This window comes from Cydia strobilella, chromosome 14, assembly GCF_947568885.1.
Source record: "Cydia strobilella chromosome 14, ilCydStro3.1, whole genome shotgun sequence".
Classification (NCBI taxonomy): Eukaryota; Metazoa; Arthropoda; class Insecta; order Lepidoptera; family Tortricidae; genus Cydia; species Cydia strobilella.
The window spans coordinates 1,094,058-1,112,410 of record NC_086054.1 but is presented as its reverse complement, the minus strand read 5'-3'; the positions used below and the strand labels follow the sequence as shown (position 1 = coordinate 1,112,410).

Below are 18,353 nucleotides of genomic sequence, written 5' to 3'. Positions count from 1 at the left end.
GGGGATGTATTATAAATTCAATATACGCGATATAATTCGTTTTCATAACGAGTTTTGGTTGTCACCTGATGTTATACTTATGGATCTATAGTACCTATATACCTATAAGTTAAGGTTACCCGTCTTTTTTGTGGACATAGTAAGTAAACATTAAAACCAAATTTTCGTAAATTATTCCGAACCCACACACTAGCGTCTTTTGAGTGTTGGCGTCTAGTCAACGCTATGGAAGATGGTGTCACTATCACTACGCAGTTGCGCGAACGTTGCGTCTATCAGCAGTATCATGGTCGCATTTTTATCACCTGTCATGTCATACGTCACTTTCGCACTTACATATGTACTTGTTAGAACGTGACAGGCATGATGACAGATGATAAAATACCGACCATCATAGCCCTGCTGATACTTATCAGCAGGGCTGCGCTGCTTCTTTTAGAACGGCGTCCCGCACGTCGTTTCCGTCTGACTTACAGCGACTGCCAGTTCTAAATTCAAATAAACCTACTGTCAGTCACCGTATGTCGACTAAGAAGGCTGTAAAGGTAGCAAACTATTACAATACCTGTTAACTAGGCGCCGACGCTCGGAAGACGCTAGAGTGGGATCTCTACGGATTATATTATAACTTACCAGTACAGGTAGGGCTTCTCACGCTCGATGTTGACAGAGTTGATGGGGTCTAGCCGAAACCAGGTGGTGAAAGTGAAGCCATTTTCATGGGGCCACCGCGCCAGCGGAGGGAGCACCACCGCCTGTTGGAAATAAACATTAATAAGATAAGATATAATAAGATAAGATAAGATGAGATAAGATAAGATCTAATCCGTAGGTTTTGAAAAGGTTTGCTACCTTTACAGCCTTCATAGACGACATACGGTGACTGACAGGTTTATTTGAATTTAGAACTGGCAGTCGCTGTAAGTCAGACGGAAAGGATGTGCGGGCCGCCGTTTTTAAAGAAACAGCGCAGCTACTTATCAGCAGGGCTATGATGGTCGGTTTTTTATCATCTGTCATCATGACTGTCACATTCTAACAAGTACATATGTAAGTGCGAAAGTGACGTATGATATGACAGGTGATAAAAATGCGACCATGATACCGCCGCTGTACTAGTCGTCTTGTACGTAGCAGAGAAATAGTAAATAAATATAGAAGAACTAATTATATGGTTAATTATTGACAAAGCCTGAAGGCTTTGTGAATAATTAACAAAGTCGAAACTTTATGTCGTCACTCACCCCTTTTTCAGTACCTATGCGCAGTGATGAGTCAATCCGCGAACATTTCAAAAAGCTACGCATTCTACCTAACCCTAGGTGGCCTAGGTACCGAATTTAGTAATTCTCCAACTAGTGACCTTAACCCACTTAAACTTCAAAACAAATTGCACCCGTAACCCCGGGGTATGCTCTTTTCACCTTTAAAGTATAATTGTCCACGTTCCGTCAGGAGTAAAAAAAACCGGCCAAGTGCGAGTCGGACTCGCGCACGAAGGGTCCCATACGGGAGCCGCACTTAAATATTTATTTTATTCTGTTTTTAGTATTTGTTGTTATAGCGGCAACACTGGCAACAGAAATACATTATCTGTGAAAATTTCAACTGTCTAGCTATCACCCGTTCACGAGATACAGCCTGGTGACAGACGGACAGACAGACGGACGGACGGACGGCGGAGTACGGAACCCTAAAAAGTGTTAGGTATAAGAAAGGACAAAGTGTGACTGTGTCTATGGTTACAAATTATAAAATAAATTCTTTGTAATTTATTCCTTGCCGATAAGCTCTTACTTATACAATGTTTATTTTTTTTATTACTTGGTATATAAAGGCCACGTTATCCCTTGAGGGCTCTCCTCCAATTAACGTAGACGCCTTGTCTGTTATTTTCGGTACAAAAAAGTCTGTCGATTTTTGCGGGGGAGGGGAACGTCAAATGTACACGTAACGTAAAAATAGCCATTTCAGATAAACGTCAGTCCACACATTGTGTATGACCATTGGCCGACTATTTTCGACAGAGAGGGACGCCTGTTAATGGCTACTCCGTTTGGTTATATCCTCTAAGCCAATTAACCTTAAAGTATCTACTCTAATCTGAGAATAGTAGTAGGCGTAAAATGTTATTACTACTGGGGGCTGAAAATTACTGTTTGATAGTTTAATAACACAATTGAGTTGCTTAACTTCAAACTCGGGTAAGTCCAACTGTCAGATTTTGCGAGTTTGGTATTAAGAAAAGGTAATAGGGTAGATATTTCCTAAGAGGGTCGAATGGATTTATTCGAATTTGAAGTTAAGCGACAATCATTGTACGTGTAAAGTACCAACCTAATAAAGATAAAACTACATGGTTTAGGCAAACAACAAAATTGATCAAATAAATTATGTAACAAACAGTACTTTTTATGCAAGTGTGCTACGTCGGTCATTATCACGAGGTGATATTGTAAGCGCGAGACAGCGAGCGCGCAATAAGAAAGCCGATGTGTGTTATGACCAATGCACACGTGTTTCATACGACGTTTTCCAACACACAAAACAAAACATATGTGTTGATAAAAAACCGGCCAAGTGCGAGTCGGAATTGCGCACGGAGGGTTCAGTACCATTAACTATTGTTTTTAGTATTTGTTGTTATAGCGGCAACAGAAATACATCATCTGTGAAAATTTCAACTGTCTACCTATCACGGTTCATGAGATACAGCCTGGTGACAGACAGACAGACAGACAGTGGAATCTTAGTAATAGGGGTACCCTTTGGGTATGAAACCCTAAAAATAATAAATATAAAACTTTCGTCAGCAGAAATTATTTAGTACATAACATTTATTCATTCTTAAATGAAAGGATACCCAAAGCAATGACGTAAATCGAATCCATTTTCTAGCTTAAAACGAAAGAGAAAGAAAGATAAAAGCATAATAATTGTGAAATAAGTCTAACAGGGCCTCGTAAGAGTAGATACCAGGATTACATAATCCCGTACAATCACTACGGTAACATCAGTCGCGCACGTATCACTCGACTAATTTCGCCGTACAAAAATGTTGGATCCGGCCCAAAACGCGGCAAAGGGGCAATAAGACTTATCTAATACTAAGGAGTTCACAGAATCCTCGAGATATCGTATCAATAAAATCTACATACGAACCGTTTTTACGGACTTTTCCAATCTTTTACATTTTCGAGTAAGGACAAGTTGAAGGGCCCATTCGGGACCCAATCTTGGCGTAATACGGTTGAGAATAGACAGTTAATCGTGTAGATGTAACGAAAATGTAAGTATGTGTTCCTGGTGCGAAAGTAATGGCAATTTAGTCAAAATTACCTTCAAAATATTTATCAGTACGGTCTTTACTCACTATTATTTTTAGTCGCTTTTGGCGACATGTTTCGGATTCTTTGGGAATCCATCCTCAGGCACGAGTGTCCGCGGCGGTTGTACGTCGTGCACTGCCCGCGCCGCCCGCTTCGTCGCTCGTTGCGCACGCGCTGATGGGGCGGGAGCGGGGGGCGCGGGACAGATGGAGTCGTCAAGTAAGTCGTGGAGTGAGTGTATGTCTCACGATAGTTTAAGTGCGATTATTTCAAAATATTAGTTACACTCACTAGTATTTTTAGTTAGTGGCGGGTATACGAGACCTTGCGATTGTGGTAGGGCGTATGTCGGTGAGACCGGAAGGAAGGTTGTCACGTTACGTTCGAAACGTCAGGCCATAAATAAACGTAAGTTTTTACGAGATTAAGTCCCGTGTTAGTTTTAAAATTAGGTAAGTCTAGTTCCAGTTCTACACATATCGCTTGCTTAGGCGTAAAACGCAAGCAATGTTTTTCCTTGCAAGATTATTGACCAGTGAAAAATCAATCTGCATCAACGAACAACTTTTTGAATTACAACTGTATAAAAATTGCACTAAACATTCGTCGAGTAACTAATCCGCCTGTTTGGTACGGTAAGTATATTTCACTCGGCCAGCAATCTTATTTTCCCGGCCTTAACTATAATGTTATGTGGCTACTAATATTTCGTTGTACGTGGCCAACGCCCAAACGTGATGTAATAATTTTCGACTTTCAAGATTAGCAATATAAATCACTAGCTTTAAGGATGAGGAAAATATAAGAGAAAAATCCAGAAAAACTAAAATCCCTCAAATCCAGGTTGGAGTGGAGATTAACTACGGGCAGGTGATTTATATGAATTTATATATCAAATAACCCATCATTTTTTCATTTTTACCACGGTTCGCTAACAGGTATTCACTTGACAACTTAATCACAGGAATCTGTACAGGCACTAGTTTTTATAAAATGATAAAATCGTTTTAGACTAACCACGCTAACTTTGCACAAACTCGGCAGTAAGAATGTGTACTTATCCCTATAAGCTTCATTCAGGGGTCGGCATGCGGCTCTTTGGAGATTTGCGGCTTTTCAAGTCAGCCAAAAATTTACATTTGAGTTCTCAGACCTCTGAAAACAACATTTACGGCACTTTGAGCTTCCTAAAACTGGTGATATCTATTGCGGTTGGCTCTTCCCAAAAGTTGGCCGACCCCGAGGTACTTGATGTAGCAATTGGTATGAAAACTTAGCGAGGTTAAACTCTATTTACAACTTAATCATAAATATTAGGTAATATAGAGATAATATTGTCTTCGGTTACCGCGATAGTTAAAGGGCCCACTGACTATCAGTCCGCCGGACGATATCGACCTGTCAGTTGTTCGGAACTGTCAAATTTTTGTTCTGACAGGCCGATATCGTCCGGCGGACTGATAGTCAGTGGGCCCCTTTACTCATGAAATAAAACTATGAAAACGGATAATATCGCGTATATTGAATTTATAATACATCCCGACGTTTCGAACCCTTTACAGCGCAGCGTTCGTGGTCAACGGGTGACTGAGGAAAAACTACAAACTGCAAAAATACCCACATACTAAAAATAATGAACCATCATAGACTATAAACTTTAAGGCTGGTTGTACATGCAAAATCGGTTTATAAGGCTAGTTAAACACTACAATTATTTTCAAGTAAAGATATATATATATACGCGATAAAAACTACGCCGGCTCCAACCCTACACCTCGGACCCGAGAAGATTTAATTCCCTCCTAAACTGTAGGAGGGTATCCCATTGTACGCGATATAATCCGTTTTCATAGTTTTATTTCATAATATAGAGATATCATATTAAATCTCGGAACGCTGAATCTCACGATATATCATTATTCAGTCAAGTACTACCTACAGGGATATCTCCCGTTTATTCGTTTTGAATAAACCATCCAATTACTCATACCCATTCAACATGCGTATAGAGAGCATCATTAGTTCCCTCGAGCGAGATCTTAAACGTCCTCAAACTGATCGATATAGCAGGACATCTCGAGATAAGTGATGTACCGCTCTCGGAAATATTCCCGGAAAATACCCGGGACGTTTCTGATTCAAGGGAGTCCCTTAAACGTTTTCAAACAGATCGATCGCAGCAGGACATCTCGAGATTAGTGATGTACCGCACTCGGAAATATTTCCGGAACGTACCCGGGACGTTTTTAGTTCAAGGGAGTCCCTTAAACATCCTCAAACAGATCGATAGCAGCAGGACATCTCGAGATTAGTGATGTACCGCTCTCGGAAATATTCCCGGAACGTACCCGGGACGTTTCTGGTTCAAGGGAGTCCCTTAAACATCCTCAAACAGATCGATGGCAGCAGGACATCTCGAGATTAGTGATGTACCGCTCTCGGGAACATTTCCGGAACGCACCCGGGACGTTTTTGGTTCAAGGGAGTCCTTTAAACGTCCTCAAACAGATCGATAGCAGCAGGACATCTCGAGATTAGTGATGTACCGCTCTCGGAAATATTCCCGGAACGTACCCGGGACGTTTCTGGTTCAAGGGAGTCCCTTAAACATCCTCAAACAGATCGATGGCAGCAGGACATCTCGAGATTAGTGATGTACCGCTCTCGGGAACATTTCCGGAACGCACCCGGGACGTTTTTGGTTCAAGGGAGTCCTTTAAACGTCCTCAAACAGATCGATAGCAGCAGGACATCTCGAGATTAGTGATGTACCGCTCTCGGAAATATTCCCGGAACGTACCCGGGACGTTTCTGGTTCAAGGGAGTCCCTTAAACGTTTTCAAACAGATCGATAGCAGCAGGACATCTCGAGATTAGTGATAAACCGCCCTCGAAAATATTTCCGGAACGTACCCGGGACGTTTGGGAGTCCCTTAAACGTCCTCAAACAGATCGAAAGCAGGACATCTCGGGTAGTGATGTAACGTCAATATCCAGGAAGGAAAAAGGGAACTACGTTTGTATGAAAAGGCGTTCCTCTCGCTTGTCTTAAGAGTTCCCGGCAAGCTTGGCCGAATTTCACCTTTCCATACAAACGGAGTTTCGTTCTCATTTTAGAACTACGTGTTGGATTGTAATGAAACTTTGCACATACAATGCAATGAGGATAAAACAAACGAAATAGAGCAAAAACAAGTTTTCTATGAAAAACTTAAATTCGCTGTATTTTTTAACCATGGTATCTAAAGCTACATATATACCTTATCCTATTGTAAGTACAAAGTTTCAGAGCAATCTAGCTAGTCGTTTTAAAAATGAGAACGTAACTACGTTTGTATGAAGAACCGAGCTTGCCGGGGACTCTTAAACTGCCATCATTCCCAAAGTAATCTTGTACAAAATTGCAACGGCCATTGCACCTTTCAGGGGTTGAATTCTGAGATAGAAAGTATGCTACGTCTTTTCCCAGGTTACAAACTATCTTTGAAAAATTTAAAGAAAAAAAACCGGCCAAGTGCGAGTCGGACTCGCGCACGAAGGGTTCCGTGCCATTACGCGAAAAACGGCAAAAAAAACACGTTTGTTGTATGGGAGCCCACTTAAATATTTATTTTATTCTTTTATTAGTATTTGTTGTTTATAGCGGCAACAGAAATCCATCATCTGTGAAAATTTTAACTGTCTAGCTATCACGGTTCATGAGATACAAACTGGTGACAGACGGACAGACAGACAGACAGACAGACAGCGGAGTCTTAGTAATAGGGTCCCGTTTTTAAATATTAGTTTATTCCAAAGACTGAAAAATTTACCTGTATCGAAAAAAATCCCGGGAATAATTACATCACTATTCAAGTTCCTCATCCTCGAACCGTTCCCCCTTATTACCAATTCCTATTCAAATACGGGCGTAATCCGAGTGACATACTGCCCTATCTGGGTGTCCGTTTTTTCCCCTTCGCCTTGGGCGGACATGGATTGCTTCTCGTAGACTCCGCTTTATGCGACACTAGCTTGTGTCGCGACTTCGTCTGCGTGGAATGTTGATGATGATTGATAAAAACTACCCTATATCCATCCACGGGCCTCTATTTTCATAGATACACACTTTTATTTAAACCAGTTCAGCGGTTTAAACGTGAAGAACGTTGCCAGGGCAAAAAAAATTGGCTGTTTCATACATTTTGGCAGGTCCATTTTCTATACGAGGGTACATTTTTTTTCGCGATTTCGGGGTTGGTCCCATAGTAAAAGTTGCTTAGTATAATCCCAAAACCTCCCTGGCAACGGGAATGCACTTATTTTTTAGCCACCGTGTATAAGAGTACAGGTTGCAAATTATGTGAATGCACATAAGCTGAAACGGCCGAGCTATCACATTTTTAATTTACATGCTGAACTTAGTATGAAATAGTATGAATACGCTCAGAGCAATGAATATATACAGAATTTACGCACAAATTGTCTACTCTTCATTATTGTCGAGTATATTATAGACACGCTTTGTATGTCGACCTTCAAAAAAAAAAGAGCGTACTTCCAAGTTACATGCCGGCAACGCACTTGCAATCCCTCTGGTTTCGCAGGTGTCATGAGTTGGCAATTTCTTAGTTCTTACCATCAAGCGATTTGTCAGCTCGTTTGAGTTTACGCTCGTAAAAAGTGTTGACCGCGTTGTATATATTTTTACTTTACGAGTATAACATTGTTTTATGGTTTTCATGATCAAAAATGGATTAGAATTAATAAAATATTAGATTCACTCACTTCACTTCTATCCTTGTTTGTCAATTCTGTCATTGTCATTGAATTTAATGTCGTGTAGCTACCACCGGATTATATAATCTGTGCCACTGGCGCTAGTTATGCACGCTTAATGTCGCGCCACGATATGGTCCGACCGGACCGGTACATATTCGATCGGTTGATCCGTGTAATTTTATTCTACTTAATGTTATGTTCTTATGCCGTCATATTGTATCTCTTTTTTGTATTAGTTTGTGTAAACTGTGTGTAATTTATTTTTCGCCATATTTTATGTTTCTTTCCTTTATGTTGCTTTCTTTTTGTCTGTTACCTTCCGTGATTCTCACTTGATGGTCTCATCGGAAGATTAGCGCTAGAAGTCGCCAGCAGCTTGCTGAGATGGGGCCATTTCGTGACACTTTATTTTCAATATGTTCTAATGTATGTCTATTGTCTGTGTGTTTACGAATAAAAACTATTCTATTCTATTATATTCTATTCTATATGCTGCATCTAATTCGCAAGTAATCTCGCAACCGTCCCATTTCTCTCTGTCCCGCTTATCCACCGATCTGACGGCCAAGTGACACCTCTTAGCGTCCTCTGCTCGCCTGGTGCGTTACCAGACGAGCGGAAAGGAAAGAAACAGGGCGATGTGATAAATTAGATCCTTGAAGAAAACAGCTGAGAAAGATATTTATTAAAGTGAGTTAGGAGTAGGGATGAAAATTCCGGAAAAAATCAAAGGTTTTTTTTGTGAATTTTACAAAATTTCGTTGTTTTCGGTTTTTTTTTCATTTCTATTCAGAAAAACTAAATACGCTACACACAATGCCACTGATGAGTGATGACAGTGTCAATGCCATAAACAAACACATTAGACATGCAACCTTAACCTACCTGTTTAAATTCCTAATTAAGTATATAAAAAAATACAGGTTTTGAAAAATACTTGGGTTTTTTTCAGCTTTATTCTTTTTTTCGGAATTTTTTCGAAAAATCTTAAAAAAAAGGAGCCGTTTTGAAATTTTCCCGTAATTTTCCCGGTTTTTTCAGCGCTAGTTAGGACGAGATTAGTGGGGTTTAACATCATATAAATGAGAATAAATATCTAATCTAATCTATAAGGATCAAGTTTGCCTATAAAAAATCATAACCGTGATATATATGCAATTTTCTGCAACGAAAAGTGACACTGACATCTTTTAAATAAAAAGAAGAACAAGTAACATGTTTGCAAATCTTTAACCTGACTATGCGAATATGCCCATTGATTGTCCGCCGAGAAAAACTCGCTACTCGCTAGTCATACAGCCTCAAGTCATAGTAGATACACAGAATAAGTAATAGTTTTATCATACAGAACGGCCACGCACCGCCCCGCCCCGACTCCAATGACCTCGCCCCGTGACAGCAGATTGACGGCCGTTTGCCGGCCGCTCAGTACTGTTTTCGATCAAAAGGGTACTTATTGTCGGTTGTCAATAAGGCGCTATTTCCATACAGCTTCAATTTGAAATCAACCTTATTGACAAGCGACAATGTGGTATCTTTTGGTTGAAAATGTCACATATTACGAACAAGTTCGTGATGAACACACAAATAAATTCCCTTACCATACAGAACGGCTACGCACCGCCCCGCCCCGACTCCCATGACCTCGCCCCGCAACAGCAGATTGACGGCCGTTTGCCGGCCGCTCAGTACTGTTTTTAAGCGACTTACTCGCACAATGATGCATGACGCGTGTACAGACGTGCCGTCCACACATAGAAACGCAAGTGATTTTTGATGTATAGTGTGTCCGCCCTGTCTACATACGTACCCTCATAATTATGTAATACAGCCCCAAAGGAAAAGGTCGTGATTTAATTACTGCCATCCAGAATTTTTCCTCCGTTGTTTAATAATTATTCGCGAGGGGTCGCGTTTTTAATATCCGTTAAAAAACTCGAGGCCATGCAGCGAGCGCGGGACGGGATTCGAAATAAAAATGTGATCTTGATATTGTCTTCGGTTACCGCGATAGTTACTCATGAAATAAAACTATGAAAACGGATTATATCGCGTATATTGAATTTATAATACATCCCGACGTTTCGAACTCTTTACAGCGTTCGTGGTGGCTGTAAAGAGTTCGAAACGTCGGGATGTATTATAAATTCAATATACGCGATATAATCCGTTTTCATAGTTTTATTTAATGTGATCTTGATTAGATATATGATCTCGCTCGCGTTTATGTATTTACGCAAGCCAGATGTACAGCGATTTATGTAGAACAGTATACAATAGAATATTTTTTATTCGTTTACACAAACGAGACAATTTACACATAACAAAACGTAGAGAGAATAGAGTGACACAAAATGGCCTCATCTCAGTATATTGCTGGCGACTCGACTTCCCGCGCTGATCTTCTGATGTGATCATCAAGTGAGTGTTTTGTGAAGTCAGTTTCTTTAACTATAGAGTTTTTTTATGATATGTGACGTTCTCAATCAAAATGTACCACATTGTCGCTTGCCATTAGGACGCTATGACAGGTTATTTGTATAAAGATAGAAGCAAATTTCTTAAAAAAAGTCTTTATGGTAAGCGACAAAGTGGTACCTTTTGATTGAGAGCGTCACATATAGGTGGCAAAGGCAAACGAGCAGAAGATTCGCCTGATATTAAACAATTACCATCGGCCATAGTTGCAAGTGCGTTTGCGACCTAGGAAAGCTTTTAGGACCCATATATGTATGTATGTATGTATGTATGTATGTATGGGTTCTAGGCGACGATATGTGCCATTTTCAATCAAAAGGGTACTTATTGTCGGTTGTCAATAAGGCGCTATTTCAATACAGCTTCAATTTGAAATCAACCTTATTGACAAGCGACAATGTGGTACCTTTTGGTTGAACATGTCACAAATAAATTCCTTATTAAGCGTGAACTCTTTCTTGAACTTCGATATTATATTAGAATTATGGAAACGCTTATATATATAATTAACAATATTTATTGTAACTTTTACATTAATATGTATTGACATTTGTCTTATTGTTTTACGAATGATTATAATGACATATATTTTAAATCATAGTTTTATAAGTAGCATCCGCGCTAGACCACAAAGGTTGGATCGCTAACAACCAGTCTCAATAATTTGTATGTCTCTTGTTTCGATTAATTGCGTATGCAAGTGAAAGGAGCACATAACCCGCAATGACAAACTACTCTAGACCTAAATCCTTTGCAATAAGATCTATAATTCAACTGACAATCAATTTTATTGTATCAACAGTACATAACGTATCAAGCTTAGTCGTCCTTATAGAAGGCCAGTTGGAATTGTAACAATACCTATAGTGTATGTTTATTTTGTCAACTACCACAACGGGGGCGTAGCTCAGATGGTAGAGCGCTCGCTTAGCATGCGAGAGGTACGGGGATCGATACCCCGCGCCTCCAAGACTTTTTTTTTCTTTTTAGAATCTGATTAGATCCAACAAATCAAACGAATTAAAGATTGACCAGTAATATATGATCATTGTCAAGAGGGCGCTGTTATTCTCATGTATAGGGTGACAGTTCAGTATAGTATGAAAAAAATAGTTTCAGTGAAATTCCGCAACATGGCGGGTGATCATATTTTATATTCCTGGTTATGCTTTACCGGTTACCGGTCAGTTGCCGGTAAACCAATGGGGTTGGCAACTGTCAAAGGTTTGCAGAGATGGCGCCATCATAGCTTGCCCCTTTTTCTATGAGATTTGGCTTAAAGGGCTGGCATCCAGGGCATTTAAAAAACAAAAAATTGACACAATTCTAGGGATTGACAGGGCAAGTTATGCAGGCGCCATCTGCGAATTATTTCGACCGGCCAACCCCATTTGTGATATTTTTTTCTTAAGAACAAGGTTTTATCCTCTTTATTCAGTTTGAGTAATCAACCCTCTTTCTTTTTGACCGCATTTGATTTTTATTAGAGATTACGATATTAATTAACCATAGAAGCCTGCCCTAAATAGCTTAACAAAAATGTTTTATGTTTTTTGCTCAAGCAAAGCCATGGTATAGGTATGTATATAGTCTCAGAGAGATAAAACATTTAGTTAAGCTATTTCGGGCACATAGAAAAAAATTTAATACCTTCTTTGAAGAAGGCAGCATTACGAGGGGAGGTACAAATATTCGCGGAATGAAGTATTTGCAAATTAAAAAAAACAATAAAGTATTTTTCTCGTTCAAAATATTTACCCTAGTTTAACGCATTTTTAAGATCGACTAATTAATTTATGTACACCATAAAGAAATATTTTTTTCTTTTTTGCACTGTGTAGTCATTTTATCAGTCTATTGTCAGTCTGGACTGATCGTGTCTATTTTTGATCAATCTGGCATCAGTCAAAACTCGAGTAAAAGAGTAAGACTGACTGAACTGACGCCAGAATTAGCGTGTAACCGATGTCTAAAAGTACACGACGGTACGATTTACTTACCGAGCCTTTCCGTCCGGGAAAACTGAAGAACACGTCCGGGCCGTTCCGGTGCGGCATCTGCCGGAGCACGTTGAGCAGTTTCGCCGAGTGTCGGGGCTGAAAAATAACGTTCAAGTTAGTTTTAACGGCTAATTTGTCGCCGACGCTTGGACAGAAAACCAGCGGGTTTAGCACGGTAGCATTTTTATCCTGTCACCATGCCTGTCACGTTCTAACAAATAAGTAAGTGCGAAAGTGACAGGCATAGTGACATGTGATAAAAATGCAACCATGCTGATAGACCTGGCGTCCAGCAGGCGTATGATCGACGACGTTATATACGTGATAAAATAACATGCTTGCACTGCAGAGACAGATACTGTCATGCAGACAAGTGCGTGGTAACTATCGTAGCCTCCGCTAGGCCCCGATGTCGACCAAGATCGTTGATAGAAAACGCAAATCCAAACTTAAATAATGTATGGAAATATAGTCACTTGACTCTTCGTAGCATCTGTAATCCCGATACATTTTTGCTTTTTCTTTGGCGTTTGTCGATATTGTCATATTGGCTAGGACCCCTGTATAATTGTGATAAAATAAGTTAAAATAATCATAAGCAAAGTACACATGTGACACATTTTCGGAGCGGTTAGAATATATAACTTCTTACTATAGAACATTGTGACTAAAACTCGAAGCGCTTTTAGCGCTCCCTTAACCGTCTAATTTCACCACAAAAGCGGTGAAAACCGCGAGTTAACCAGTTAAATGTTCAATTACTGACGTGTCCTCATTCGTCTCCACTTATAAACCAAAGTGACAAGATCTCTAGACCTTTAACAAGTATTCGTAAACAAAGTTAGCACTTAAACTGGTCTTTCAGAGCCTTGGAAAGAGACGCTCCTTTCAAATTTGCATCCTTACCGTTGGAGTTAATTAGAAGGTAGCTACTTTGTGTTTGTGCGCGCCTGGTTCTTCAGTGCGTTCACTCCGCTTCCCAGGTAGCATTTATACGTCATTATTACGTCATTTTGACGTCGCTGACGTCACTTTGCTACCTGGGTTTTAACGACAGGCTAACGGGAAAATTGACAGCCATTACGAATTACGAGTGACTTTTTAACCCTTCTTTACCCAGAACGAGGAATTTCTGTATTCCGTTGTGGCTATTTTTTTTGTTCTACTAGTTTACATGTATGCGACTAGTTTTTTTACTTGTACTCTACTCTTGTACTCTTTCATTCCGTGTTCGTAACAAGATGTTATGTGGTCAATACTAGCTATGCTGAAGGTTTTAAATCAAAATCACTCGCCAGAATTCAAACGAGCAGACGAGCCACCTGATGGGAATCAGTCATCGTCGCCCATGGAAATAAGCAACATCACAGGAGCCACTTAAGCGTTGCCAACCCTTGAGAACCCTAAATACCAGCTTCTTGAAGAATTCCACGTCGTAGCGCAAAGGAAATACCTCAGGAGGCAACTCATTCCACATTCTGCACGTTCTGGGAAGAAACGAACTAGATGCCCGCTTATTCTTGGTGTGCCATGTATCTAAAAAGTGAGGATAAAAGCTTTGCTCCTTTGGCGGGTGTGAAAGTGGAAGACTCACCCATTTCCCATTGACTGCCTTCATGGCGCTGAATAGCTGCTTCAGCTCTTTGACTGTCACGCTGTAGCTGGCCAGCACCCCAAGCATCTCAATCAGGAGATCTGTAACAAACATACATAATTTAACTTTAATTTAAATTGCAAACATCTTTGCATCAAGCAGAATGTCTGCAAACCTCCCTAGACATCTGTCGTCTGTGTAGTGTGTCCCTATGGCTCATATATGGTGGAAATATTCGCTGTATTAGGTACGGTCTTGGTAGCTCAGATGGCAGAGCACTGTACTAGTGAAAGTGATCCAGTGGTCGCGGGTTCAAGTCCCACCCAGGACAGTGATTTTTCCACTTTTAATCTATTTGATAATATTGATAATAGAGAGATATGTGATGCAAGGATGCCGTCATCATCGATGCGGGAGTCATGTGATGAAGGATACTCCATTTTGCATATTCAAAAGTTTCTGAAAAAGTTGTGGCATGGCGAAGCATGGTGCACTACTGTTATGATGAACTTTGGCATGAAAATATGATAATCGATAGAATAATTAAATACATATTAAAATTCTTAAGTAATCTCTTAAAACAACCGTCAACTTTGCACAGTCAGTCATTAACTTCCAGCAGTAATTTATGTTTCATCATATGAAATCACAAAAATACGAGTAATGAAACCGAGAATGATACACCTAGAACCAACCCCAGGGGCCCATTTCTCGAACGGTATTAGACTAATAATATTAGTCCACGAACTGTAAAATCGTATGGGTTGCCATGCCAACACACTAATAATATTAAACTAATATCGTTGCTGGAGCCTTCTGGAGAAGACAGGCTCTGGACAGGGACTCGTGGAGGAATATGGGAGAGGCCTATGCCAAGGGCAACCAGACAAGACGTCTGCGGAGAAAGGCTAGCAGTAAGCAGTAAGTAACATCGTTCGAGACATTTCTCGGCCCATTGGTCCCAGTACAGTGGAACGAGATTCACCAAAGAGATATAACCAGGTCCTTGTACATACTATAACAAGATTAGGACGATGCACCTGACACACCGAGCATATATCCTTTGAGACCACATAATAGCCGAGGGCTGAATAGCCACACGGAAATTAATTCCCTCTGATAGCCAAATAAACTATTTGTAGCTCGTTTGAAAACGAGATATATCCGTCCACTTTAGTATTTATTAATGAGATGAAAATGGGCAGGGCTTGTTTAACCTTTAAATAGACCAGATAAAAAAAATACTACAATTCAAACGCACGCTAATGCACGATCCTACGATCCCACTTTGGACCCGGGTATGTCCTTAAACTGCGTCCGGACCCGGATATGTCCTTAAACTACGTCCAAAAGAGAGGTATGGGCACTGTGAATGACATCTCCCTTTGTGTGGTAGGGCACAGGATAGCGGATGTCATTCCAGATCTAGAGCAGAGCCCAACTGGGGAAGTACCTCCACCTTACAGAAAACCGCAGCCAAATAACACTAGACCCTACTCATAGTGTTGTGTTCCTGCCGGTAAGTAAGGTTGCCAGAGCTCAACGAGGGAGAGGAGTGTTAGGGTCGGCAACGCGCGTGTAATATCTCCGGTGTTGCAGGCGTCCATAGACCACGGTAACAACTGCTTACCATCAGGCGGGCCGTATGCTTGATTGCCACCGACGTGGTATAAAAAATAATCCTAATATTTTGCAAAAAAAAAAAATGTTAATTTTGTAGGGTGGTTAACTCGTCATTTTAGGTTGGCCCCAAAGACGTTTAAACCATAGACAAAGATATTAGGCGAAAAATCCAACAACGTAAAATAATGTTAGAAATGTAATACTGAACGTAATGTATTAAATATGTTTCTTTTATTAAAAAGGCAAAGTAACAACAATCAATCATGGAGAACAGAAGATAAATATTAATTAAATAGCACCCTGCGCTCCAAAACCCAAATCGTCGATGTTGCTCGGAAGGCGACCAAGCTAAAATGGGACTGGGCTGGTCACGTCTGCCGAATGCCAAATGAGTTGTGGGGCAAAATCGCCACAGAGTGGGAGCCCGAAAACTCAAATCTGGGACATGGCAGACCCCGCCGGCGATGGCGGGATGAACTAGACTCCTTTTTGAAAGGAGTGGCCAGACACATCACTGGACAGAGATCTGTGGAGAAATTGGGGGGAGGCCTTTGCCCAGCAGTGGGACACGTAAGGCTCCAAATAATAATAATAAATAGCACCCGTACAATTCTTATTATGACATCGAAACGTATTCTGTTTATTATTAGTCGCAATAAATAGCTTAAGCACAGACAATTTATGATATTCTCACTCAGAATCAGACTATTCAATCTTCTAGGATTAATTATATAAATCAGAAATGCTGTCATCCACACATTTGTTAATAAATAAGGTCTATCAATCAATAATATTAATTATTTGTAACTTCATCATCAATAACTTAAGAGTTATTCTCTTGTCGGTGGAGTATCTTCCAGCTTTCCCTATCCCGCGCCGGCTCTTTGACTTTTTGATACGACACGACCCCTACTTTTTCTTTCACTTGATCTAAAAAGCTGCGTCTGGGTTTTCCTCTACCCCGCTTCCTTCCTATCCGCCCCTCCAGGATAGTTTTAAAGAAGTAGTCGTGTCGTATTAAGTGTCCAATCATTTTCCCGCGTCTATTTGCAATAGTGTTCAGAATAGCTCTTCTTTCACTCACTCTTCTTAGCACCTCCTCATTCGTTATCCTGTCTCTCCAACTAATGCCTTCCATTCGCCTCCAGCACCACATTTCAAATGCTTCCATTCTCTTTCTATCTCTTAGGGTCATTGTCCACGTTTCACTTCCATAAAGGGCTATACTCCAGATGTACACCTTAATCAGTAGCTTCTTGCTTCTGCATGATAAACGGGATTTCAATAATTGTTTCCTCTGGTTGAAAGCTTTTTTTGCCATAGCAATCCTTGAAACGATGTAACTTAGATAATTTGTAACTTAGATAGGTATAATATATTATTTGTCAATAGGCAGTCGTTAATTTCGTAGCCACCAAAGATAGATATAACTTCGTAATAGATGGATACAGTCTAAGGAAAAAACGTGCCTCGAAAATTAAGAAAATTTGATTCTCGATCAGAGGGCGCTACTAGCTTTGGCTTACTGTCGTATAGATGGCGTTGACGGTTTCGTTTGTTATTTAACAATTTTAACGCATATCAGTGAAAGAACATGGGTCAAAATCATAAAAACTATTATTGCAAATAAAAAAAAATCATTTAAATACATTTTATCGTATAAATCTTCATTTTTAGTTTTAGTGTGTCGATAGATGGCAGTGAATTTACTGTGGTTACAAAATTTACTATGACAGTACCGCTCTATCTTATTATATCCTCTTTGGTAGCCACAAAGCGTAAACATGAAAAAATAGCAATAACAATTAGACACAAAAACGAATAGGATAGCGTGTCACTAAATAAACGTAATAAAAGACCTAGTATTTCCCAAACTAAAAAATTGCTTTTAACAAGATTGATCGTTGTCTCGGCAAAAGCAGACAAATTACGTGTTAGGCGAGATGCATTGGTGCAATATATCCGCAATGCAATTACTCGCGTTTGGCGATGTTTTACCGAGTATTTTTATACAGAAGCAGTGGCAAATAACAACAGAAATGTATTGCAAAACATCTTGTTTATGGCAGCGTGCGTGAGGTGAGCCGCCAATGCTTTTTCGTACAACATTGCTGGCCTAATAAAAAAAGGGCAATGTGACACTGCTCGGGTCGCACTGATCTTAAACTTTTTAGTTATCATTAGGTTTTTTTACTCATTTGATTTCCATTTTTTTGTGAAGCATTTAAATGCCTCGGCCTACACATAACGGCCTCGTTTTACGAAACGGCCTCGCGTACTCTCGTTATAAACCAATCTTCTTTTCCCCCGGCTTTCCCTGTTTTTAAGCGCGCGGTTGTTTTCTGCGATAAACACAGCGTTGAACGCATGCGTCAACGGAATGTGGGAAAAATTACAATGCGCTTATCGCTGCATTTACCACGTTAAACAATGTATTTAGTGTTATTACATTATCTGATGTAAAATTTATCGCATGAAATAACCGCGCGCTTAAAGGTACTTTTTGTGTACCTACAAACGCTTCTACAAGATTCTCCGTTCTCTCAGTATCAGTGCAGGTGGTAAGTT

At 40.1% G+C, this 18,353-nt stretch overlaps 1 protein-coding gene and 1 non-coding gene across 2 annotated transcripts in view; one reads left to right on the top strand and one right to left on the bottom strand.

Annotated features, from left to right (window-relative positions):
* LOC134747409 (neurobeachin-like) overlaps positions 1 to 18,353 on the bottom strand; it is a 951,208-nt gene that overhangs the window by 330,201 nt on the left and 602,654 nt on the right. The window contains exons 4-6 of the mRNA XM_063682033.1: positions 14,163 to 14,263; positions 12,569 to 12,664; positions 634 to 755 (exon numbers count right to left, since the gene is read on the bottom strand). Coding sequence (XP_063538103.1) covers positions 634 to 755; positions 12,569 to 12,664; positions 14,163 to 14,263 — 319 coding nt within the window. The remainder of the gene's footprint in view (positions 1 to 633; positions 756 to 12,568; positions 12,665 to 14,162; positions 14,264 to 18,353) is intronic.
* Positions 11,465 to 11,537, top strand: Trnaa-agc (transfer RNA alanine (anticodon AGC)). The gene has a single exon. It is a non-coding gene; the product is annotated as a tRNA-Ala (tRNA).